The 22629-nt window shown below is 40.0% G+C and overlaps 2 protein-coding genes across 2 annotated transcripts; both read left to right on the top strand.

Annotated features, from left to right (window-relative positions):
• Positions 1-2682: 2682 nt before the first annotated feature.
• LOC111230954 (calcium release-activated calcium channel protein 1-like) lies at positions 2683-7272 on the top strand. The gene is made up of 2 exons (XM_022757861.1): positions 2683-3070; positions 4335-7272. Exons 1-2 carry the CDS (start codon positions 2957-2959, stop codon positions 4881-4883), a joined length of 663 nt encoding a protein of 220 aa, XP_022613582.1. The 5' UTR covers positions 2683-2956; the 3' UTR covers positions 4884-7272.
• A 6106-nt stretch (positions 7273-13378) lies between these two features.
• LOC111227284 (histone-lysine N-methyltransferase SETD1B-A-like) lies at positions 13379-21815 on the top strand. Its single transcript, XM_022752716.1, has 14 exons — positions 13379-13516; positions 13660-13758; positions 13894-14164; positions 14258-14370; positions 14512-14752; positions 15830-16407; positions 17204-17336; positions 17430-17843; positions 18179-19201; positions 20079-20227; positions 20309-20437; positions 20987-21106; positions 21364-21501; positions 21642-21815. Exons 1-14 carry the CDS (start codon positions 13379-13381, stop codon positions 21813-21815), a joined length of 3720 nt encoding a protein of 1239 aa, XP_022608437.1.
• Positions 21816-22629: the final 814 nt, after the last annotated feature.

Consider the following 22629-nt stretch of genomic DNA (forward strand, 5'->3'; position numbering starts at 1 on the left):
TCCCTCCTCCACAGCGACACAAGCAGCTGCTAGCTATGCTCACTGTGCCGCCTTCATGAACTATGGGAAACACTAACTTCCCGCTTACTTAATCCACCGACAGCATTCAGTCTACCGAACATCAGTCGAGCGTGAAAGCAATACGAGTCATTAAACTCATCCTTGAAATTAAAAATAGTATTTTAAATTAGACATACAACATAAGACAAAAGGTTCGGTATATATAAAGTTTTGTCACTGTATAGCGTCGCAGAGAACTTGCCGTACGTTGCAACGGTTATTGACTTGGGTGTTAAATGCAGCATCAACGCAACAGGAAATGAAGATAAGCGGACAAGACAAGAGCGTTCACTCCTTCGCATGTCTGTATTTGTTTCTGCTGGTTTTTTGTGGGGCTTGTGGTGACAGTACCGGTTAATTTTTTCAAATGTTAATTGTATTTATTTAAAATCTTAATCCCCAAAGTCTCAGTAGGTTACTAGTTGTTTTATACTCAAGTGCCCCCCCTTTAAAACCTCTGGGGTTAGGTTTGGTGTCAGTAATGATTATTCATGCTTTCTACATGTTACAGCTTGATGGCCAAACAGTGAAGTGACCTTTGACGGGCAAAGGACAAAGTCAGTCACCTGATCTCATTTCACCTGAGCAGGTGTTATAGGTGAGGTCAAGGCCAAGAGCTGAAGATGGCTGCAGCACATTTATCATAAGTAGGCTATTACAAGTGTCTACTGATGTCTATGAGTTACAGACCTCAGCATTGATTGCACGAGATTTGCCACCAGATATTAAACATGTTGATATTGGTTTATAGTCCAATATATTTTATTTCTGTGAAAATGAAAACATTTACAATCAGCGCACTCACCCTGTTCATCTGATGTTGATAAATACTCTCAAACTAAAGGCTACAGTCAGTACTTTACCTTTGCTTAATTTCAGATCTAATGCACTTGAGTACAGAGCCAACATACCAAGAGATGTGTCACTGACTCACTCAGGGCTGGACTGTATGATATAATGATAGTGATTTAATAGTGAATCATGTAAAAGCCACTCTGTTTATAGTTTGAAGATGTCAAACTTTGGCGGCATCTGGTGGTAGAGTATCAAGAATGAGACAAGCAGCTTGTGCAGTGGAGCAACTACATTACAACTATGTCAAAGAAATGTCCATGTAAAGGAGAATTTAATGTTTTTTTCATGAAAAGTGATGTGAAGTGATATAAAAAGTGATTTTTTTTCCTCTAAATTTACTGCTATTATTTTATCTAATAGAGGGTATGTTGATGTTACACACGCTCTCTTACTGCTGCACTGTGTTTGTCGGAAGGGCCCATTAATATTTCTGCCTCTGACCCCTTCAGATTCTGGTGAATCTTGACTAAATCTAAACTGTGATAGATGGTTTGAACTCACAAGAGGAATTGCAATACATTATATGAGAGAGTAGCAGATCTCTTGACAAAGTTGTGTGTGGCAGTGAGATCAGATTTCAATGTGCTCAAAATTAGAATTGGAAATGGTACACGTCTGGTTTCATGAGGGACAGTTATATGCCTGTTATGGTTAATCTGTGAATAATGCACAAAATGCACTTCTTCTATAGGCCTATCTCTGTAGTGACTGGGGTTTTTCCTAGGGTAATGGGAAACATGTGCATGCATCTGTGTTTGCACACACAGAAAAGCAAACATAAAACACAATGTGTTTTCTATACTTTTTGATATTATACTGTAATCATAAATTTCCATCTCTGCTTCTTCTTCTATTTTGTGCTTGTCAGTCCTCATGTGGTGAAGGACTGCTATGATGTTCTACTCCAGCTTTTGTCATTTACTGTCTCCATAGGGGCACCAGAAGCTTCTTTATTATTCAGCCACTGTCCAAACAGAACTGAACCAGATTATAGAGAGATGCTTATTAACATTAAAGTCTGCATGTATTCTCTGCTGTTGATTTGTGGGATTAAGTAGTGGTTACTTTGTTTGTTCTGTTGTGTCTAGTGTTCAGAAGTGTGAACTTACACAGGAAGGCCTGCAAAACCTCATCAGTAAAACAACCTAAAAGTAACAAAAGGACCTGCTAGTTCTGTGTTTAGACAGTTCAAACTGTCTTTTAGCTTTATTGTATTTTTAACTTTAATTGAATGGTATATCTGGGAGTTGGTGCCTGCAGTCTTGTATTTACCTTAATTATTGCCAAATAGATATATTGGCGTATTTCAATGAGGAGACAATTAATATTAATGAGCTATTAAGTAATATCACAATGTAACAGAAAATAGGCACTAATAAATAATTGTCAGTATTGTGGCGTACATAAACACACTATTTTGTAACTTTTTCTTTCTCGATGGCGATAACAACTAAGAAAATGTACACCACCAGACTTCACATAGATTTGTGTTTTGTTTTTGTTTTGTTTATTTGCTTAATTTTAATCTCTGGTCTGAGATCAGTTTCCGCAGTTTCATTAAAAAACTGCTGACAGTAAATGCAGGAAACACTGTCACTCAAACATATACAACTGTGGGCGTCAGTAGCAATATGACACGAGATGTTACACTAAAGTGGATTACGCACTTTGGGTTTATGGATTGGGTTGACATATTATTCGTATAGGGAAATACTTTTCAGCTTCATCATGAACATTGTCTGTTACTGGCGCAAGGAGGCGAGCTCATGCGGCTCTTGAGTAGAGCATTGGATTGTGGGTATCTTGTGTTTCCTGATAGACTCTGACAGACAGTCAGCTGCTGCAGGAAAGTTTTGACATAGTTTTATAGCTCTCTGTATCTAGAGATAATCATATGTTATCGTGTTGGAACCTCATTCCCTCTGTGCGCTTTTCATCGGACATCGATTATCATACTGTAAATCAATCCGCTTTATAGCTTTATGTTTATTTAAAAAAGAAAAAAAAAGAAAAAGACCGGTCACTTGGAAGAACTTTCGGAATGAGTTTGAACGAGCACTCTTTGCAGGCTCTGTCATGGAGAAAACTCTACTTGAGTCGAGCCAAATTAAAAGCCACCAGCCGCACTTCAGCTCTGTTGTCGGGCTTCGCAATGGTGAGTTCGCCTTGACTCGGCTGGTTCTTGTTACAGTGTTAACTGCATGAATACACGCTCAGTTTAGGCCATCGGCATGTACCGCAGATACGTGACGCAGATTATTGTTTTCAAGGGCTGCGTCGCTCCTGCCACTAAAACAGGCCTTAATGACGGCTGCTGTGCGCTGATATGAACTATCAACGACGGGCTTGTTTCCGTGAGGACACTGAGCAGCGAACGTGAAAACAAAAAGGTCACAACATCAGAAACAAAGGGTGGTCAGTGGGTTTAGTCAGGTGTGCCTTTGCGTGAGATATCTCTCACGATGCAACAGTGCAGCACTAACGGACCAAGTGAAATAAGCAGTTTGTGTAAACTTCATAGGGCTTGCCACACAACTTCAAATCCGGGTTATCTTCCGCGATAACAATTACACCACACAGCAGCACTTGCTGAGGCATCCACACACATTTTTCAACATACACATCAACACTACTTTAATAACTTGTGCAAATATTTTTCTTTGAAATTGAATAAAAAAAAAAGCAATAATTCTAATGCCATTACAATAATCAACAGTACACATTAAAGATTTATTGTGTATGCAATTACACAGCATGTCATGCATTATCATACAATATAATGTTATAGTAATAATTTTCTCAGCCTTTAAAAACCTCTTACAAAAAGGTCTACATGCACATTCTTTCATTTACACCTACCACTGTATATACCAGACATTATATAATAACAGACACAACTCAGCTCATTAGAATGACAACTAGGTCTATTTGTGAAAAAGTCTGTACTCTTTGTCATATGTTTGGATCATCAGATGTTGTTTAATATTCAGTAAAACACCACAGCTGAGAACATTTTTATTGTTACTTTTCATTTGGTTAATAAACTGCACATAGCTGCCTTTGCTGTATGGTGGAGATAGGGACAGATAGGGAGTGAGAGGGAGGGAGGGATCAAAATGACCATTATTAGGTATTTTACATTTTACTGCATCTAGTGAAATCAAACTGTCCCCACTGAGAGATCCTTGGTTGGCCTTGGATCTCATTGTGGAAAGCAATGCACATTCACAGTGCATGTACTGTAAACATAACAGTCTTATTTACTGTATTATTGATCCAGAACAGTACTACAGTGCAGGATTATTTGCACAGTTGATGGTTTATATTAAGCTAGTAGGTGGAGCAGAATAGATTTCCAGTGGTGTATTAGCCCTTGACAGTTGCTGTGTTGCAAACCCTTTCCTGTTTGATTTCCCCAGGTTGCCATGGTGGAGGTGCAGCTGGAGCGGGATTACACATATCCTCCAGGGCTGCTTATAGCCTTCAGCGCCTGCACCACGGTTCTGGTTGCAGTGCACCTCTTTGCCCTCATGATCAGCACCTGCATCCTCCCTAACCTTGAGGCCGTCAGCAACGTTCACAACCTCAACTCTGTCAACGAGTCTCCCCATGAGCGCATGCACCGCCACATAGAACTGGCCTGGGCTTTCTCCACAGTCATCGGCACCCTCCTCTTCCTCACAGAGGTGATGCTCTTGTGCTGGGTGAAGTTCTTGCCCCTCAAAAGCAACAAAGAAGAAAACAACGGCACCATAAGTTCTGGTGAGGCCGCAGCCATCGCTTCCACTTGCATCATGGTGCCGTTTGGAATTGTTTTTATTGTGTTCGCTGTCCACTTTTACCGCACACTCGTTAGTCACAAAACGGACCGACAGATCCGAGAGCTGGAGCAGGTCATTCGGCTCCAGAACCAGCTGGATCACAGGGCTGAAAATGACGACCTGAAGGCGGCTGTTCATTTCCCTTGATTATAGCCAATCAGCATACAACTACAGTGGACATTCAGCAGTGCTTTTATTGTGAAATCTCCTCTTAAAGCTTTATTTTTAATGTTTATAAACTGTGCTCAGATGCCCTTTTTTTTTTTTTTCGAAATTGCAATCTTCATCTATCGAGTGTTGCAGTCCACTTTTGGATAATGCATGTTCACCAACTGCTACACATTAGATATTAGTAAAATAGTTTTACTTTTCACTTGAAGGTAAATCATTTGCTCTCAGGCACTAACATTTAAGTGGCTTGCAACATGACATATCATATCGTATTATAACATTACACATTTTAAGGCTGAAGTCTCTAAAGAACTTTGTAATGTAAAAAATGTACTACATAATAATGAATAATAAGTTGTTGTTTAGTTGTAAACAATGGTAGAAAACAGGACTTAATTTCTTAGGATTTAAAATCTTATTAAGATCCATGTCTTGATCCAAACAATGGCCCTAAATTAAAGGTACACTTCCTTGTTTGAATGTGAGTTAACACGGCCAGAACTTCTTCACAATATTCATATAAAAGATGTCTGGTCTTAGTCCAGGTAGATGCTTCAGTGGTGCTGTTCTTTCTGTGGTTTTTATTTCAGTAATTAACTGGTCTATTGAAGCCATCAAACTTAAGTTTATTCTGTGCTGCTGATGGTTTACTGTAAAACTTGTCGCCATAGCAGCATCCACCTGAGGCTTTGTAGGGAGCATTACCAAGCCTATATTGTCAACACAGATGTTCATATTCAAGATTTGAATTGTCTGAATGAAATATCAGTTATATTAGAATCACTGCTTCCTTTAAAACCAAAATTATGGAACAAGTTGCATCCTTATTAAATATTTACCAAGATTTTTCAGTCAGCATAGGAAAATTAAGCTTTGAGCAAAACATTGTTTAGATATTTAACAAAAGAAATATGACATATTAATGTTAAAATACATCAGTATTCATGTGTTATCTGAGGCAAAAGGAACTTCTCTTAAAAATAAATACTGGTCAGGGAATGCTTTTAACCAAATTGTGGTATTACAGTGCACATATTTTTATAGCAAGGGTTTGGTGGGAATCAAAGTGAATATTTAAGGGCAGCATATTGAGCCGGATGGTTACGTCTGTGTTTAAGACTCATTGTTCTTTTCTCAGAGGAGTCATTCTCTAGGAAACACAATCTCGGGTAAAAGTTTGAGAAATTCGCTCGATCTCATGTTGCTTTTGCAATTCTAACATATTGTAATCCAAAGAATATTTACTGGTTTTGAAGAAGCATTTTTAAATGTGTTATTACAAAGCATGCGTGTATTGGAACTGTGTCTAAATTTATATGTTTTGTACTTTTCATAGTTTACAAGTTTGAGCATGATCACTTTTAGGTTGTAGATTTTTTAAGGTGTGGAACATAGAGTGTGTTGTTTTTGTCCTGTGGCACATTGTTGAATTGTTCTACACGTGTTTGACAGTTTACTTAACTTTTCTCTTGTTGTTAGCTTAAAATTAGTACATAAACTCAAAAGAAGAAATGTGTGCACACGGCATGTTTAATACTGCCATGATATTTGAAAATTTTCATATCCCAAAATATGAATCCCTAAATATGTTGAATTAGCAAAAAACAACATGAGAATATTTGAATATATTGAAATATTTGAAAAAAAAATGTGTTTTGTCTTTTGGTCAGCAAACACAGTACAACCATTTCTAATCTATGCCATAAACATGAATTTGAATATGTCTCATGTGATTTATATTGTAACATAATACCAAGGTAATGCAGCAGTCATTAGTGCCATGCCAGTTTTGTCTGTATTAGCCACCCCCTATACGTGTTTCATGATGAGTCATGGTAATGTAATATCATCTGTAGACCACAAGCTCCCTAAATTTGGATTCAAATTCTCCTGTGCAGATAGTAATATCTCTGGGCCATGTCGCAGAGAACAAGGAGCCTTGAGGGGTTAGTAACTCACAGACTGTTTAGTAAAATGATCATTACCCTTCTCCACACTGTTGATGGTGTTTCTTTATGACTTTGTTACAGGAACTAAATAGACAGGTTAATGCAGATCGACTGCACACACTCTGGGACACTTGTGATAGGAATATTCTCCATGTGCCTTCTTTAAACACAGATCAATGCAAGCAAAGGCAAGTTTCTTTGGTTCATTATTGTGGTTTATTTATTTAACCCAGTGTATGGTAATGTATATAGACAGGTTCCACTGCTTGTGTGAATGCACAGCTTCAAAGTGAATTATCAGCAAATACTGTATTTTGAAGTTTTACTTATGTGTGGTGTTAGCAGCTCAAGAAGCTGCAGCTTTTTCACCTGGTAAGTCTCTCCAGGACATTTGTTGCCAGTTTGAATAAAACACATTTAAGATGATATGTCAGTGTTTTATTTTTATTTGTATATTTGCATTAATAGAAAACAAAAACAGTAAAAATAAACAAACCTATTTTCGCAGACAAATGTATTTTAAACCAGGAAGTAAAGAGTGAACCCACACAGGAAATGTGTCCGATCATGCACTTTCAGTGTAGCCTACGCTTGTCAGCCAGTCAGAGCCATGAGTGCGCATCACAAGGGACAAGGGACACAAACTCCCCGCTGTCTGACTTTTTCCTGTGCTCTTGTGGCCATTAGTCCTTGTTTTGTTCCTTCTCTGAATAAGTCGTCCACATTTCCCCGGTATTTGGCAGAGCCTCCAGGTTCAGCACAGCACAGATTTTCCTTCTCGCTTCTTCACCCTGTCAGAAAAAGAGTTTTATTCCCACAGATATGTTACTTTCCAATGAGTTCTACCCTGTGATTACACACTAATATTGCTTCACAAAAGTAATCCTAACTACACATAGGTAACAGCAAATGGTCAGTGACAACTGTACAGTTGCACTCCACTGTGAGTCTCTCACCTCTGGAAAGACTCCTTTAGTATAAACTGTGAGTAGCAAGGTTTTCCCACAACCCCTTTCTCCAACAATAACAACCTTGAATTCTTCTTGCTGACTGGTGTTTCCTGCTTGCTCCTTATCCTTTCTGGGTCATGTTTTTTGGAGAGACAGATGGGGATGGATGCTTCCAGTGAACTGCTGGTCCTGGCAGTGTATATTGTGTGCTGTAGAGATAACCGAGCAATAAGCTGCTGTAGAAGCCCTGAAGGAAGGCTGGATTACTTACAAGTCAGTTGAACTGGATTACCAGACACTACACTATGCAACTCATCTGCAATCCTTTCCTATGGAGACGCAAAATTCCAGTAAGGTGACATTTTTTATCTTGTGCACACAAAATGATTCATGATAAATTCGTATGAAGCTCTAACGACTTAAGATGCACACAGTCACCACATAATGGTGCTGTTTGCGCCTCTTAATGTTGTGAAATCAAGACATTTTAGGTAGACATTTTATTTGTGAAAATGCAAAAAATTGAGATTTCACAGCTTTTTTCATGTCACGACCACGTTGGACCAGGTCCAGGTCAAAAACCATGATATATAGACAGGTCAAATCTGGAAAAAAAATTCAAAAACTTATCTTGTATGTTGTTTTGCCTCCAAGGTCCCATTAGCCCATCCAGTCCTGCTGAGATGGAATAATACCATTCGTGTTAGTTTGTGGCAATTTGATGAAATGCAACTTTTCATTCATTTTTATTGACAGTCATATTTGATATTTCATTTTCTCCGCTCTCCTTTTTGTCCTTTTCTTTTCTCATCTCTTCAGTCTCTCTGTCTTCTTTAATTGTGTCTTCTTCTCTCCTCTTACTGAAAAAAAACAAATACAGACAAGGGAGAATAATAGTTAAATCCTCAGAGAATAACAGTGATCAAATTGATTATTCACAAGTATCATTTAATGTATATATGAAATAAACTGATATTTACCTTGTTGACTGAGAGAGTTCACATCATGTTGCCCTCCTACCTCCTCTCCTCTCCTTTTTTCTCATCTCATTAAAATGTATTTTTTCTTCATCTCTTCACGTCTTTTCTTCTTTAGTTGTTTCTCCTCTGTAAAAATAAAAGGCAGATAAAAAGGAGTAATAGTTAAAAACGTCAAATAACTTATGAACAGATCAAGAGAAATCTGAACTTTATAAAACCTGGTAAAAACAGCAGATAAACTGATATTTACCTTTTTGACTGAGAGGGTTCATACGTCATATTGCCCTCCCACCTCCTCTCCTCTCCTCTCCTCCTCTCCTCTCCTCTCCTCTCCTCTCCTTCCCCTCTCCCATCATCCCTCTAAAAGGAAAATTAAACACAAGCAGATTGTAGTTAAAAACTTTAGAAATCAGGTCAAAAGAGATTTAATTTATCACTACATAAAATCTGAACATGTAATATATTTACCTTTACATGAGAGGGTTCACATGTCTTATTGCCCTCCCACCTCCTCTCCTTTATTCTTGTTTTCTTGTCTCTTTTTAATGTCCTCATCTCTTCATGTGTCTTTTCTTCTTTCATTTTTTCTTCTCTCCTCTTCCTGAAAAAAAAAAAACTACAGACAAGAGACGATAATTGAATCTTCAGAGAATAACAGTGAACAGAGGGATTATTGAAGAGTATTATTTATATGAAATAGAATTGAAATTTACCTTTTTGACTGAGAGGGTTCACATGTCATATTCCCTCCAACCTCCTCTCCTCTCCTCCTCCTCTCCTCTCCCATCATCCCTCTAAAAGGAAAATTAAACACAAGCAGATTGTAGTTAAAAACTTTAGAAATCAGGTCAAAAGATGTTTAATTCATCACTGCATAAAATCTGATAATAAATAATGAAATATTTACCTTTACATGAGAGGGTTCACACGTCATGTTGCCCTCCCTCCTTCACTCCTCTTCTCTCCTCTCCTTCTCTCCTCCTCTGTTCTCCTCTCCTCCTCCACTCCTCCGCTCCTCTCCTCTCCTCCACTCCTCCCACGCTCTCCTCCACTCCTCTCCTCTCTTATCCTCTGCTCTTCTCCTCTCCTGTTATTGAGGACCCCTGCTCTGAAGTCCCTGTCACTGGAGACTCCTGTTGGTCGAGGGTGGGCGTCGACAGACATATGAACCCCCTTGACATGGTGTCGCCATCCTTTTCTTTTTCTGACACAGAGGAGGTTCACTGGGAGGTCGAAACACGTTGGAGGTTCACGCTATCCCTCCCAGAAAACACTCGCTCCATGCAGACACCCTGCCTGAGTCATGGTGCAGCAACAAGAACATCACACTTACCAGAGCACTGACCCTTAATCTAAAGCAATATAATATCATTCAATTTCATTCAAATCAATTAAATCAATGAAATAGATTCAAAGCAACTCAATTAAATTCGGATTAAATTGATACAAAGTAATTCAATTTAAAGCAATTGAATTCAGTGAAATTCAAATTAATTCAAAGAAATTAAATTCAAAGAAATTCAAAGAAATTCAAAGAAATTCAAAGCAATTCGATTCAAATTGATAATTGATTCAAAGAAATTCAATTCAGATGCATTCAATGTAATTAAAATCAAATTGATTCAAAGAAACTCAGAGAAATTAAGACACATTTGATTCAAATGCATTCAATTCAAAGAAATTCAGTTCAAATGAAATAATTATGGCGCTTACCTGGAGACTTACCTTGAGGATTGGCCTCAGACTGTAAATAAAACTTTTTAAAAGGTCTCTTGCGTCCCATGCTGTCATAAGGCTCCCTCCTTTCCATAAGAAGCCTGACGTTCCTCGCCCAGTCCGGCTCAGGGTGGCTCCCAAACAGCCCAGGCTCACTGGATGACTGGGGTGACTGAGGTCCTGCAGGAGGGCACGCCGCCAGAGGCTCGGTGGGTGTCTTCAGTGGCTCAGGAGGGCACGCCGCCGTAGGCTCAGTGGGTGTCACAACAGCCTGGGAGGAGGAGCCAGAGTGTGAGGGTGCGGGGCCAAGCGGGGATCCAGGGGAGGAACCAGATGGGGAGCCATGTGGGGATCCACTGTTGGAGGCTGGTGCTGGGACCCTACGGCGGATGATCCGTGGGATGTTTGGCTGGGTGGGGCTTGGAACGAGGTCCGTTGTCGAGGTGTAGCGGTGCTCCATCTGAAGGTGGAAACAAATACAACCTTCAGACGCTCCACATCACATAAACAAACCATGAACCGTTTACCCATAATTACTTCATGGAAATGTCATCACATCATTGAAGTAGCACAATGCATTAACACTCACAATAAAATTCTAAAAATAAGTTATGCATTAAATTATGCTCAGGACAAAGTGCACGAGTACTTAAGGTAAACACAAATAGGTGAGTGTTACTAGTGAAAGAGGCCTTAAAGTAGGAGCACCAATAAAGTGTACACAACACAGTTTATTGTAACATTACTGAATACATGTTAATGGCAAAATTGAATCAGATTCTACTTGTGAAAACTGATTAAACAGATTAATTATTTATCATTAATAATAATTAATAATAATAATGAACATGTTTTAGTTCATATTTGCTCCTCATTTGTAACTATACACAATAGTAGGGTATAAGTTAACCATACACAACTATATATAACGTTATCTCACGTCTTTCTTGAAAAAAGTCCTCTTGTCAGTGACAGCAGGTCGTTAGGTGATGTCCAGGTGCAAAAAAATCGCAGGTGGATGTCTCCTTTTCAACGAAATCGTCGAGTGAAAGTCGAAATGCCTGTTTTTTCTGATTGATGGACGGTTGTTTACTTTCAAATTGATGATGAGGTCCAAATGATGCACCTGGAAACCAAACAGGGCGACCATGGAACGTTCATGTCCGTTCTAATAACAGTCACATACCTGGACAGGTTTCCTCCATCAACATGGCGACGTCCGGACAAAAAGGAACAGAGTTCAAACCCATATTTAAGTTTACAACGTTGACCACTCCTCCCACCTGTCTGTTATAGACAGATTGCTGTCAATCATCATATGGACCACTCTGTATGAGTGTGGCTGATGTGCGCAGCCTTGCTATGATTTTATATGCAAATCAAAAAGCCAGTAATGTGATATGTAGACCACAGTAGAAAAGATGATCTTGTATGTTCTCTTGCCAAGTTCCCATTAGCCCATCCAGTCCTTCTAAACTGAAATAGGCTAACACCGTTTGTGTTAGTGTGTGATAATTTGATTAAACACATCTTTACTAGAAACATCATAAAGCATTTAATGTAGAAACCTGGTCTAGCATGTGCACAAAATTAGGCCTAAAAATGATGTACATATGTGCAAAGTCCCATATACTGAATTTATTTGAGACACATGACCCTGCATAGGGATCAACAACAAACAAATGGTCCGCTCATTGCGGACCATTTGTTGGAAAGATAATTGCAAATAATATGTTAGATAATATAAACAATATAAAAATAATGTATGAATTGTGACATGAAAAGGATGTGGGCACTGACCTAGTCCTATACAGCTTTATGACATCTGGGCCAGCTGTTTTACAGTTCTTCTCTTGTTTTGATGCATCTTTATTAACAACAGGCCCAGATTTGAGGGAAAAACACCACTGAAAATGAAATATTTTCTGCAGTTTTTTAACTTCTCCATATGAGCACATCATAGATGGACAACTGTAATCTCTCTGCAGATTTTCCCAACTCACATTATGCACAGCCTTATGTGCATACTTTTACCTTTACATTACCTACAGTATATATCTGCATTTCATATATACTCTCTTTGCTCCTGTCTTTTGGCAAATGCCAGGTAAACAACCTAGTGTGGTCCTTCATATGTGACTATACTGAGTATGGAGTCAGCAGTTATCAAACCTCTGTGAAGTCTGTATACTTTGTTAGGTGTTTTACAAACCGTGTTTCCTACGTGATACTTGTAGGAAAAGTAAAGGGAACTGTGCAAAGAGAATATGAGTGTATTTGAAGCTGTGATCATTGCATAACTGCATTTGCAGAAATGCATCAATTCAATGGAGAAATATTGTCTCTGAAAATGAATTTACTCCTTGTAGACAAGTTCAGCTTAAATTAAATGTAGTTTAGCTTTGTTGCACTTTATAACACTGTCTGTAAAGCAACAACTCTTTTGTTTGAGGTTACAACGCCGCCTCTTTTCAGTACAAACTTTACAATTTGTGTGCTCTTCCGCCTCGCCAAAGGGTCTATATTTCATCCCTGTCTGCTGGCGGATGGATCTGTCATCCAACCTGGGCGACGTCAACGAAAATCATAACAGCTTTTCCACAATGTTGCTCCATCAAAGGATAAAACTTTGGTACAGGTGAGCGAAATACAGAATATTTTTATAGATTTAACTTGGATTAATTAGATAATGTTTCATTTGACAACCTGTTATATTTTAGAAAGGGATAACGTTACAGGTGATCCTCTCCATCACCTGTTGGGGCGTGTTAACCTGCAGTGGAGGACTAATGTAAGCTAGCTAACAGCTTTACCTTGCTACTAAATGACAGCGTAGCGGTGTTTACCTGTTTTATTTACAGGTTTTGACGAATGTAATGGAAAGCGAAAAACAAACTACTGAGAGAGAGACGCCGCCTCAGCCCTGGAGAAGTTGCAAGTTGATTATTGACCCTGCATTGACAAAAGGACTGTACAAAGTGTACCGTTATGATGGACAATACTTTAACATACCCGTGAGCATTTTTAAATATCTCTTTATTGCCTGTCTCTTATAAATAATAGCATTTAAGTATATTTTCCCGCTATAACGTTGTTCCAAACAGGCGTATATCTTTTCCATTATAAGGATGGGTGTTGTTTACCTCAACAGGTTGAGGACTTAGGTCTGTTTCCTGTTGATACTGTCAGAGATCCTCGCATCTGCCGCCTGTGGAGCAAAAGCCATAAGAGTGACCTTTCAGTGCCTAAATTTAAGGTAATTTTTTTATCGTCAACATAATGGTAATAATTAACAATTAATAAAATACTACTACTACTAGTACTAATATGATATAAATAAAAATAGTAATAATGATAATAATAGTAATAGTTGTTTTTGTTGTCTTTTCAGGTTGATGAATGGTATGTCGGCCCTGTTCCTCCCAAAGAAGTGACATTTTCCAGGTTGAATGACAATGTCAGGGAGGCCTTCTTGACTAATATGTGCAAAAAATATGGGAATATTGAAGAAGTGGAAATATTCTACAATCCTAAAAACAGGAAACACTTAGGGATCGCAAAGGTTATCTTCGACACAGTGCGGGCTGCAAAAGGCGCTGTCCAGCACCTCCATCAGACGTCAGTGATGGGAAATGTTATTCATGTGGAAATTGATCCTAAAGGTAAAGCTGATATAAGGAATACCTTGCATTTATATATGGTGAAAGTGTAATAGTTGAATGTGTTGACTAACTGTAATATGTAACCTTCCTCAGGGGAAAACAGGGCGCGATATCTCCAGCTCCTCTTACGTGGCCTTTATACTCCTTGGACGTTGCCAGTGGGCAGCAGTGAACAAGCTCTTCAAAGCTTGATCAACAGTTTGCTGGTAAACATTTTAAAGCTGCTTGTAGTGGTTTGATCATCAAGGTGGTTGTCTATTCAGTATTTATAAACCGGCTGTGAAATGAATGTGGATAATATTTCCCAGTTGTTTTCATGTTTTCTCTGTATTATGTATGTCTTACAGGCCAGTGCAGCCACACAGCGACAGGGAAGTGTCTCCAGCCCCACCAGCATTGCTACACCTCTCTCTCTGGACACAGCCTACTCCAGTATTTGGCAGGATACGCCTTGCAGCTTTGGGCTTACACCACATTCTCAGGGAACCCCCCACACTCCCTGCTTTTCTGCGACTCCTCTCTCCCAGGACTCTTGCTACTCCAGTCTTCAGGCGACTCCGGTGCTCCAGTTGGAGCCTTCAACCTATAGTGTTCACAAACCTCTAAGACGAGAGCTCTGCCATCGCACACCCGCGAGGTATCATAGGAGATCTGGTGAAGTCTCAGATGTCAGCTTAATTTTGAAGCATTGCCAACCACAGCCACCACACACCCTCTCTACCCAAATACAAACTAGCAGCCAGCAGCTTGCACTGTGGGGTCACAGTGCACAATCCTCCACTCACAATGATACACAACCTTCCTTTAACCTTGCTTCCCCCGGTCAAGAGTCCAGAGACGTGGTCATTGATGCCTCTAAGACTTTACCTCTGAACTGTAACTCTGTCAGCATCCTGAGCATTAATTTCAAATCTGACCAGCAGACAGCAGCGTCCTTCCCCCCTGACGACCACGCATGCATAACAGACTTATCTCCATCTGCTGTAAACTGTTTCTCCAGCAGCCCCCAAGCAGAGGTAGAAAGTTTGGACTCCCGCATTGAAAATTTGCTGATAAACAGCCACAGCACTGACCCCTCATACTTTGATAGAAAGACTTTGCAGGCTGATGTGCACTTTCAGGACAGCCCAACTTCACCTTGCTCAGCTAATAACTCCCCTCTCTCAGATGACTCACTTGTTTGCACTTTGATTTCTCCTGGACCACTCGCAGGCAGCAACCAGCAATCCAACAATGATCTGGTCCATGTCAGTCTAACATCTCTCAGCGAAAATGAAGATGATGAAACTACTCAAGCTGTTTTGTTTCTTAAAAGAAACTCCCTATCTCCCACTCCATCTTATCCCACGCATTTCGAAAGGAGGGCGCACATAAACAACGAAAAAGATGCAGAAAGTTTCCAGTCATTATCTGTTCCAAAGGTAATTCTCTAGATCTCTACACACATCCTAATAAGAAAAGTAGTAGTTATTGTCTATTTAAAAGTGTTTCTGTTGTGCTATAATTCATCCACTGAGATTTCTCTGCATCATACTCAGGAGCATCATGCAGCAGATGAGGATGAGGAGCAAACAATCAACAGACAATCTGGAGCTCTGACACCGACAACAGACATCTCTCTTCCTCATTCCCTGTCATTTTCTTCTCAACACCTTACCCCAAAAGCTCCTCCTGCCATTCCACCAGTCACCCCTTTCCCTTTCCCCATCCCACCCTTTCCTCCATCTATTCCACCGGTCCCCCCTCGCCTGCCAAATGGCACCATCCCCATCCCACCTCCAAGCTGGATCCCCCCTCCTGGCCATCACATCCGCATACCCATTCCTCCTCCTCCTATTCAACCTCCTCCTTCTATTCCTCCCCCACCCCTTTTTATGGGACCCCCTCCACCTTTGATGGTGCCGCCCTCTGTCCCACCTCCCATGCACTCGTACCCCTTACCCATGCAGCCTGAAGGCCGTTTGGATAAGGGGAATCCTCCGAAGCATGGCAGTGCACCTTTACCATTCCCTCGACCACCCTGGCCCGCTCCACCTTTTCCCAGGTTTAACCCCTTTGTGCCACCACCAGACTACACGGTTGTGCGGGAAGACCCTCACAAGGTCACAGCAGAAAAAGTTTTAGAAGTCCTCATGGATGAGCTGAAGTCAATCATTAAGAAGGACATTACACGTAGAATGATTGAAGGAGTGGCTTTCAAGGCATTTGAGGACTGGTGGGACTGTCAGGAGAAGAAAACAAAGGTAAGTTCTTCACATTGGTCAATGAAACCACATTTATTTTCTGTGTCCTTTGCAACATTTTAATGGCAGTACACTTTTGGACTCAGTAACTTTATTATTTTTGTTGTTTTATTCATAAGATACAAGTTTCTCCTTTGAAAAGTGGATCAGGAAGTGTGGAAGAGACGAAGAAACAAATAAATCCCCTCAGTCACATCAGTGGCCAGGGCAAAAAGCCTCCACTACCGTCCTTCAAGGTAAACTACTCTGCTCAGTGTACTATGAAACACACCAGCATTTAACCTCTGAGAGACACATAATTTCATGTAATGTAAAATGACTTATTGTTATGCAGGTAAAAAGGAAAAGAGCTGATGATAGTGCTACTATAAAAGAGACAGAAAATGTGTCGTCCTCTACGCATGAAAATTCTGGTCAGTGTTTTTAATGCACCTAACCCTCATATACTATATGTTAACTTCTCCACCTGTCTATTCTCAACTAAAGCTTGATCAGCTATGTTTCTCTCTTCCACGGAGCTTTAGATGTGAAACAGGGGGATGACACAGTGAGACAGAAACGCAGACACGCAAGACCACATGAGCTTGACAGTGATGATGATGATGATGATGTTGAAGGGAAAGAAGCGGCTAACCCAATTCAAGATGAAGAAATGACATCAGATAAAGCTGAGGATATTGTGCCAGATGACGATGCTCCTCAAAACCTGGTGAATAGGAATTTTTTTTAACTCTGAATTGCAGTGTGGTGCCTCTACTTTGCTATCAGTTTTTTAATAGAAAACTTTTTTATTTAGTGTGACAGAGATCATGATGATGATGATGACAGTAATCATCCTGAAGAAGAAAACAAAGTGGCACAAAAACACGTGGAGGATCAAGTAGCCGTCATCTCCCACATTAGTGATGGAGCGCAGTGCTCAGATGGCGGTAGGTCTTAATGTAATTTAGTTGAAACGCTGAGAGTTAATGAAGAATCACGTACCTATGAGTGAATATTTTGGTTTCTGTTTTCAACTACAGATAGTTTTTCAGAGAGCTGCTCCTCAGGGGAAAGCGAGTACTCGTCGGACTTTGACTCCTCGGACTCGTTATTCTCGGAGAGCTTTGAGGACTCGTCCTCCTCGAACCTCAGTCCCGAAGATGAAGACATGGAGAAGGACGACGAGGACGACAGGAGTGTCGAGTGTATAGTGATATTGTCAGATGAAGAGTCAATGGAGCTTGGGCCTCCCCTTAACTCTGCCGCCCCGCTAACCCCTGGTGCTCAGCTAGATCTGTGCATGCAGGACTGGTCAGACCCATTTCAAAGGGGGGAAAGAGAAGAGAGCCAGTACACATCCTGTCAACAACACACCTGTGACATGGATGCCTTGATGGAGCTCCAACCAAGAGAACCCCAGGACCTACAGCCTCCGTCACCTCTAGGACTTCCAGGTTATATGTCCAGCATGCTGTAGATCGAATTAGTTGACTGCAGCATGATTTTCCAATAATGTTTCATGTCGGTCAAAGTTTATGAAAGTGGTGTGCAAAAATTCCCTGTGATTTTCCCAAATATTCTGGCATCTAATGAGGATAAAAATAACTATCAAAGTATTAACAGATGTACATCTAATGACTGAACATTCAGCATGCAGGATTTTAATGTTCACAGATTACCCTTGAAACATTTTTAAAAAGCTGTATGTTCTATACATAATTTAACAAAACCATTGAATGAATGATGTAAATAGGATTTTGTAATAATTCTTTGTTATTTATCTGTGCAGCAGTGGAGCCAGATCTTGATGTGGAGATGGAGAGCCCTGAGTGGACGGTGGAGTCTCTAGAAACCATAGAAAACCTGAGGCCTCTCACTCCGACTGGCTGCTTGGTGGAAAGTGACCCTGACCTTCTGATAAAAAGCAAACCAACATCTCCTGCTGTGGAGGAAGTGGAACGGCCACAAACACCAGGGAAGGGCATAGTAGCTGAACTGGAAAGTGAGGACTCAGATGAAGTCTTGTCCCTCTCTCCAGTGAGCAGTGAGCTTGTTCTAGCTCCCTCTGATCTCCCAGCGGCCCCATACCTATTCTACCAGGATATACCTAAAACCCCTGGCAGGGAGGAGAGAAGTGGATGGCCTCAGCAAGGCTCTGGGAGAGCTCCAGCAACACCTGGCAGAGCGATGACAATGTTAGAAGGTAGCACAGTGATGTGCCCACCTCTTAGCAGTCCACCACCTATTCCATCCCTGTCCAGTAATCCGTATATAACAGCCCCAAAGACTCCTGGAAGAGACATTATCTTAACTCGAATAGCAGACGCCCACAGGAGGAAAACGCCAATGGTGGCCACCTCCTTGTTGTGTGACGACTCTCTCGGAGGCTCTCCCATCACAGTGTCCTCTCCATGCAGCCTTACTGAATCTACATCTGACATTGATGATGGGAGGGGTGTGTGGATCACTTCATGTGTGAGAGCGAAGCCCTTGCAGGGACTGGAGAATATGCCCGGCCTTTTGGATGAGGAGAAATCCTTATCTAGGCGAAAACAGTGGAGGAGGCTAAAGAGGAGATGGAGAAGCCACCATCAGCAGAGATCACGTAAAAGAATCACCGGTTCACTCTCCTACCACAGTCGTCCTCACAGGTGGCGTTCACTGTATGAAGAGGGGAGAATCCTTCACAGTGTTTGGAAAGAGGGTCTGGATGAAGAAGATGCAAGGCTGCTGCAGAGTACATATGAAAGGCTGCACGAGCAGGATAATGGCTTTGGGTGGCTCAGTGACACCCTCTGGATACCTCACCCTCATATCCTTTTTAACAGAGCCTCATGTTAAAATGAAATTAGATCAGAGTGAGTTTACAGTAAGTGAACTAACTGATAATGTATACATAGTTTTGATTAATTTATAGGTTGCACTGTATTGTGCACAAATGACTGCGATTAATTCCATAATGTTTTATATTTACTCTGGAAAAAATATTACGTCATATTTAAACCCTGATTTTTTTGAAAAAATATTGAAACCCCTTACATTAAAATGCTAAAGGTACTGTTATTAAAACATCCATTTACAAATAAATGATGAATTCTGATAAATCAGTAAGTGATTGATACAGAAATGTAATATATGACACATATGTCCCTGTATCAAGAGTCATGTTGCCATATACACATGTCATCTATAAGGGGATATGTTATTATCACATACATACATCCTCAGGATTTATGAAGTTATGAAGTTTATAACATATATGAAAAACCTATGGTAAAATTTATATACGTACATATTTAAAAAAAAAATCTTTATGATGAATTTTTTTATGTTATTATATGTTGCTACCACATATGTTAATAATATGAATTTAATTCATATCTGCAAGTTTATTTAAACAACATACATATGAAAAATTCTATATGCTCATGTGTGTTTCTTCTTATTAATTTCTCATTCATTTTAAACTTGTCTATCTCCCCTTTCTGGGAAAGTGGTGTCAGCCTTTCGACATATATTAACAGGCTTTGGGATGGATATATATTTACGTAACATATGTGTAAAATATAAGCATATGTTTTTATTTTATATGTACAAGTATATCATATATGGAAATTCAATATATGCACATATACAAAATTTGCATGGTACTGTTTATTCTGTGCTTGACATCCTTAACTGTTGCTCACTGACTAAAGTCCTCGTAGAAAAAAGTGAGGAGCACAAATCCTGGCAGCCAAATCACAGGACCGGCTCTGCTCGCAGCGAAGGCTTCTATAAAATCAGCAGGAAGGACAAAATGAAATACCTCAACAACACAAAGCTTCTCAGTACTCAGGTATTAAAGAGGGGAAACTGTGATGATCTCAGTGCCCGGTTTATTCCATTCAGTGTTTAATGTCAACATTTATTCCTGCAGGGAACGTCCATCCCCGCCCAACAACCGACCTCCCTGCTGCGTGCTGGATCTGACTTCAGGTCTGAACAGCGCCGCCTGCTGTCCTCGTTCAGCTGTGATAGTGACCTGGTCAGGTTCAATCAGCTGAAGGTAAGTAAGGTGTTAGTATAAAGATAAGTACACTCAATTGAAAACCCCCATGCTTTCTACTTGAAAGAAGCTTATATAAACCTTTTAAATCCAAAGAATTTGATATTAATTACTTGACACCTGCTAGCATTCCCAAACTACTTATTATATTGTTAGGAACAATAAAGTCTTTTATCAGTATGTAAGTCCTGGACTGCTCTCATGAGATATGTATGTTTGTATGTAACTTGGTTTTTACAAGTGCACGTCTCCATTTGCATATATTAAAAATATTAATACCAAAGCTAGGCTCAATTTACCTAAATCACCAAAATATATATATATTTTTTTTCTCTAGACCCTGGTGGTATCTAGCCATTCTGATATAAGATTGATAGATTTAAAAAAGGGTCAATGGTCTGTCCAGATGCACAGACTGTGTTGTGGTCAGAATTTCCACCCAAGGTAGAACACAGTTATTTGAATGATTACCTGAAATGAGTGAACTGTCATGTCAGTGTCTGCAGCAGAAGGAGCTACTCTTTGTCTAACTTCTTCTTCTTATATCAGTTTCGAAAGAAGAGGATTTGCTTCAGCCGGAGTCACATCCATGAGTGGGGGCTGTTTGCCATGGAGCCTATAGCTGCAGATGAGATGGTGATTGAGTACGTTGGCCAAATCATCAGACAGGTGAGACGAACATAAACTAATGACAAGGCTCGGGAAAAAATTCATAGATGCAAGCATCTCCGCCATCAAATGCTGCAGACAAATGTAAACAAACCACTATCCCCTTGACTGTTTCTGTGAATTGGCCCAGTGGCCCACTGGGACCCTCTGGTTGTTCTGGGTACTTTCCAGGTGTGTGAATAAGAGTGGTAGTGATAAACAACCCTATAAGATAAACACAACCCATGAATAGGTGCATCTGTTCTTTTTTCCCTTAGGTCATCGCTGACATGAGGGAGCAGAGATATGAGGAGGAAGGCATTGGAAGCAGCTATTTATTCCGGGTGGATCAGGACACCATCATTGATGCCACTAAATGTGGGAACTTAGCCAGGTTTATCAACCACAGCTGCAATGTGAGTACGAGCTGCTGGGGCTGTGGCTGGAGATTAAAGTGATTCTGAATAAGATCAACATTTGTTTAATAGGATCCTAAATGCTAAATAACTTCACATTCTTATGAAAATGTTTGCACTTACTTTTTTTTCTCTTGCAGCCTAACTGCTATGCTAAGATCATCACTGTGGAGTCTCAGAAGAAGATAGTGATATACTCCCGGCAGCCAATAAGCATCAATGAGGAGATCACATATGACTACAAGTTTCCCATCGAGGAAACAAAGATTCCTTGTTTGTGCGGAGCAGATAGCTGCCGCGGCTCCTTGAACTGATCTCTAAGGAAGTGTCCTGATTATGTCATGAGAACAGAGTTGCCTGAGGCACTGTACAGTATGAACACAGACTGTGTCAAAAAAGTCATTTTCACACAGTAAATCAGAAAAGCACTGCAGCGTGCTGGAGAAGGGCCATCAGGCAATCATGATTTTTATAAACTGCCCTAAACAGCACTTAAGACTGGAATGGGACCAAGCACTTGGAGCTTTGCTTTTTTTTTTATCAACAGGGGTCTGACATGAAATGATAATCACAGTTAAAACAAAATGTTGTGGAAAAAGCTACATCATAAAACACTACATTCGGTTGTACATTACAGTTTATTGCAACCAATTTTTCACACATTGCAATTTTTGTCTTCCAACATGGAGGGGGAAAATGGGCGCACCAAACATCATGCTAAAGGCCTCTGCTACAATGAAATGTCCAAATGATAACATAAATGTATAGTTAAATGTTTTCATTTATGAGAGCTTAAATGGTGTTTTGCTTGAGTCAAGCTTGTATCAATAATATTGGTTGTGTTTTTAATATTTTTTAAGAAGAAAGCGTGGCATTATGAATGTTAAGCTGTGATGTACTCTTCTTACTTATGATGTAATAAACTCTTAATACTAATAAAACATGCAAGTAACAAAAATATCAAAGCATAAAAGCATCAATAAACACGCTTTGTGCACTCTTACTGTCTATCGCAATATCAGAACGTTGATGTAGCACATTATCAGTATAATACTCTTAGGAAGTAAACAGGACCCTCGATGGACAGTGTATTTTCATTAATGGATGTTGAGATTTTTCAGAGGTAAA

This window comes from Seriola dumerili, unplaced genomic scaffold (assembly GCF_002260705.1).
Source record: "Seriola dumerili isolate Sdu_G_001 unplaced genomic scaffold, Sdu_1.0 BDQW01000017.1, whole genome shotgun sequence".
NCBI classification, from domain to species: Eukaryota; Metazoa; Chordata; class Actinopteri; order Carangiformes; family Carangidae; genus Seriola; species Seriola dumerili.

Coding starts and splice junctions, on each gene's coding strand:
- LOC111230954 (XM_022757861.1), top strand. CDS start 2,957: ATGAGTTTGAACGAGCACTCTTTGCAGGCTCTGTCATGGAGAAAACTC. Junction 3,071..4,334: donor TGTTGTCGGGCTTCGCAATG/GTGAGTTCGCCT, acceptor TGATTTCCCCAG/GTTGCCATGGTGGAGGTGCA.
- LOC111227284 (XM_022752716.1), top strand. CDS start 13,379: ATGGAAAGCGAAAAACAAACTACTGAGAGAGAGACGCCGCCTCAGCCC. Junction 13,759..13,893: donor TTTCAGTGCCTAAATTTAAG/GTAATTTTTTTA, acceptor TTGTCTTTTCAG/GTTGATGAATGGTATGTCGG. Junction 20,228..20,308: donor CAAAGCTTCTCAGTACTCAG/GTATTAAAGAGG, acceptor TTATTCCTGCAG/GGAACGTCCATCCCCGCCCA.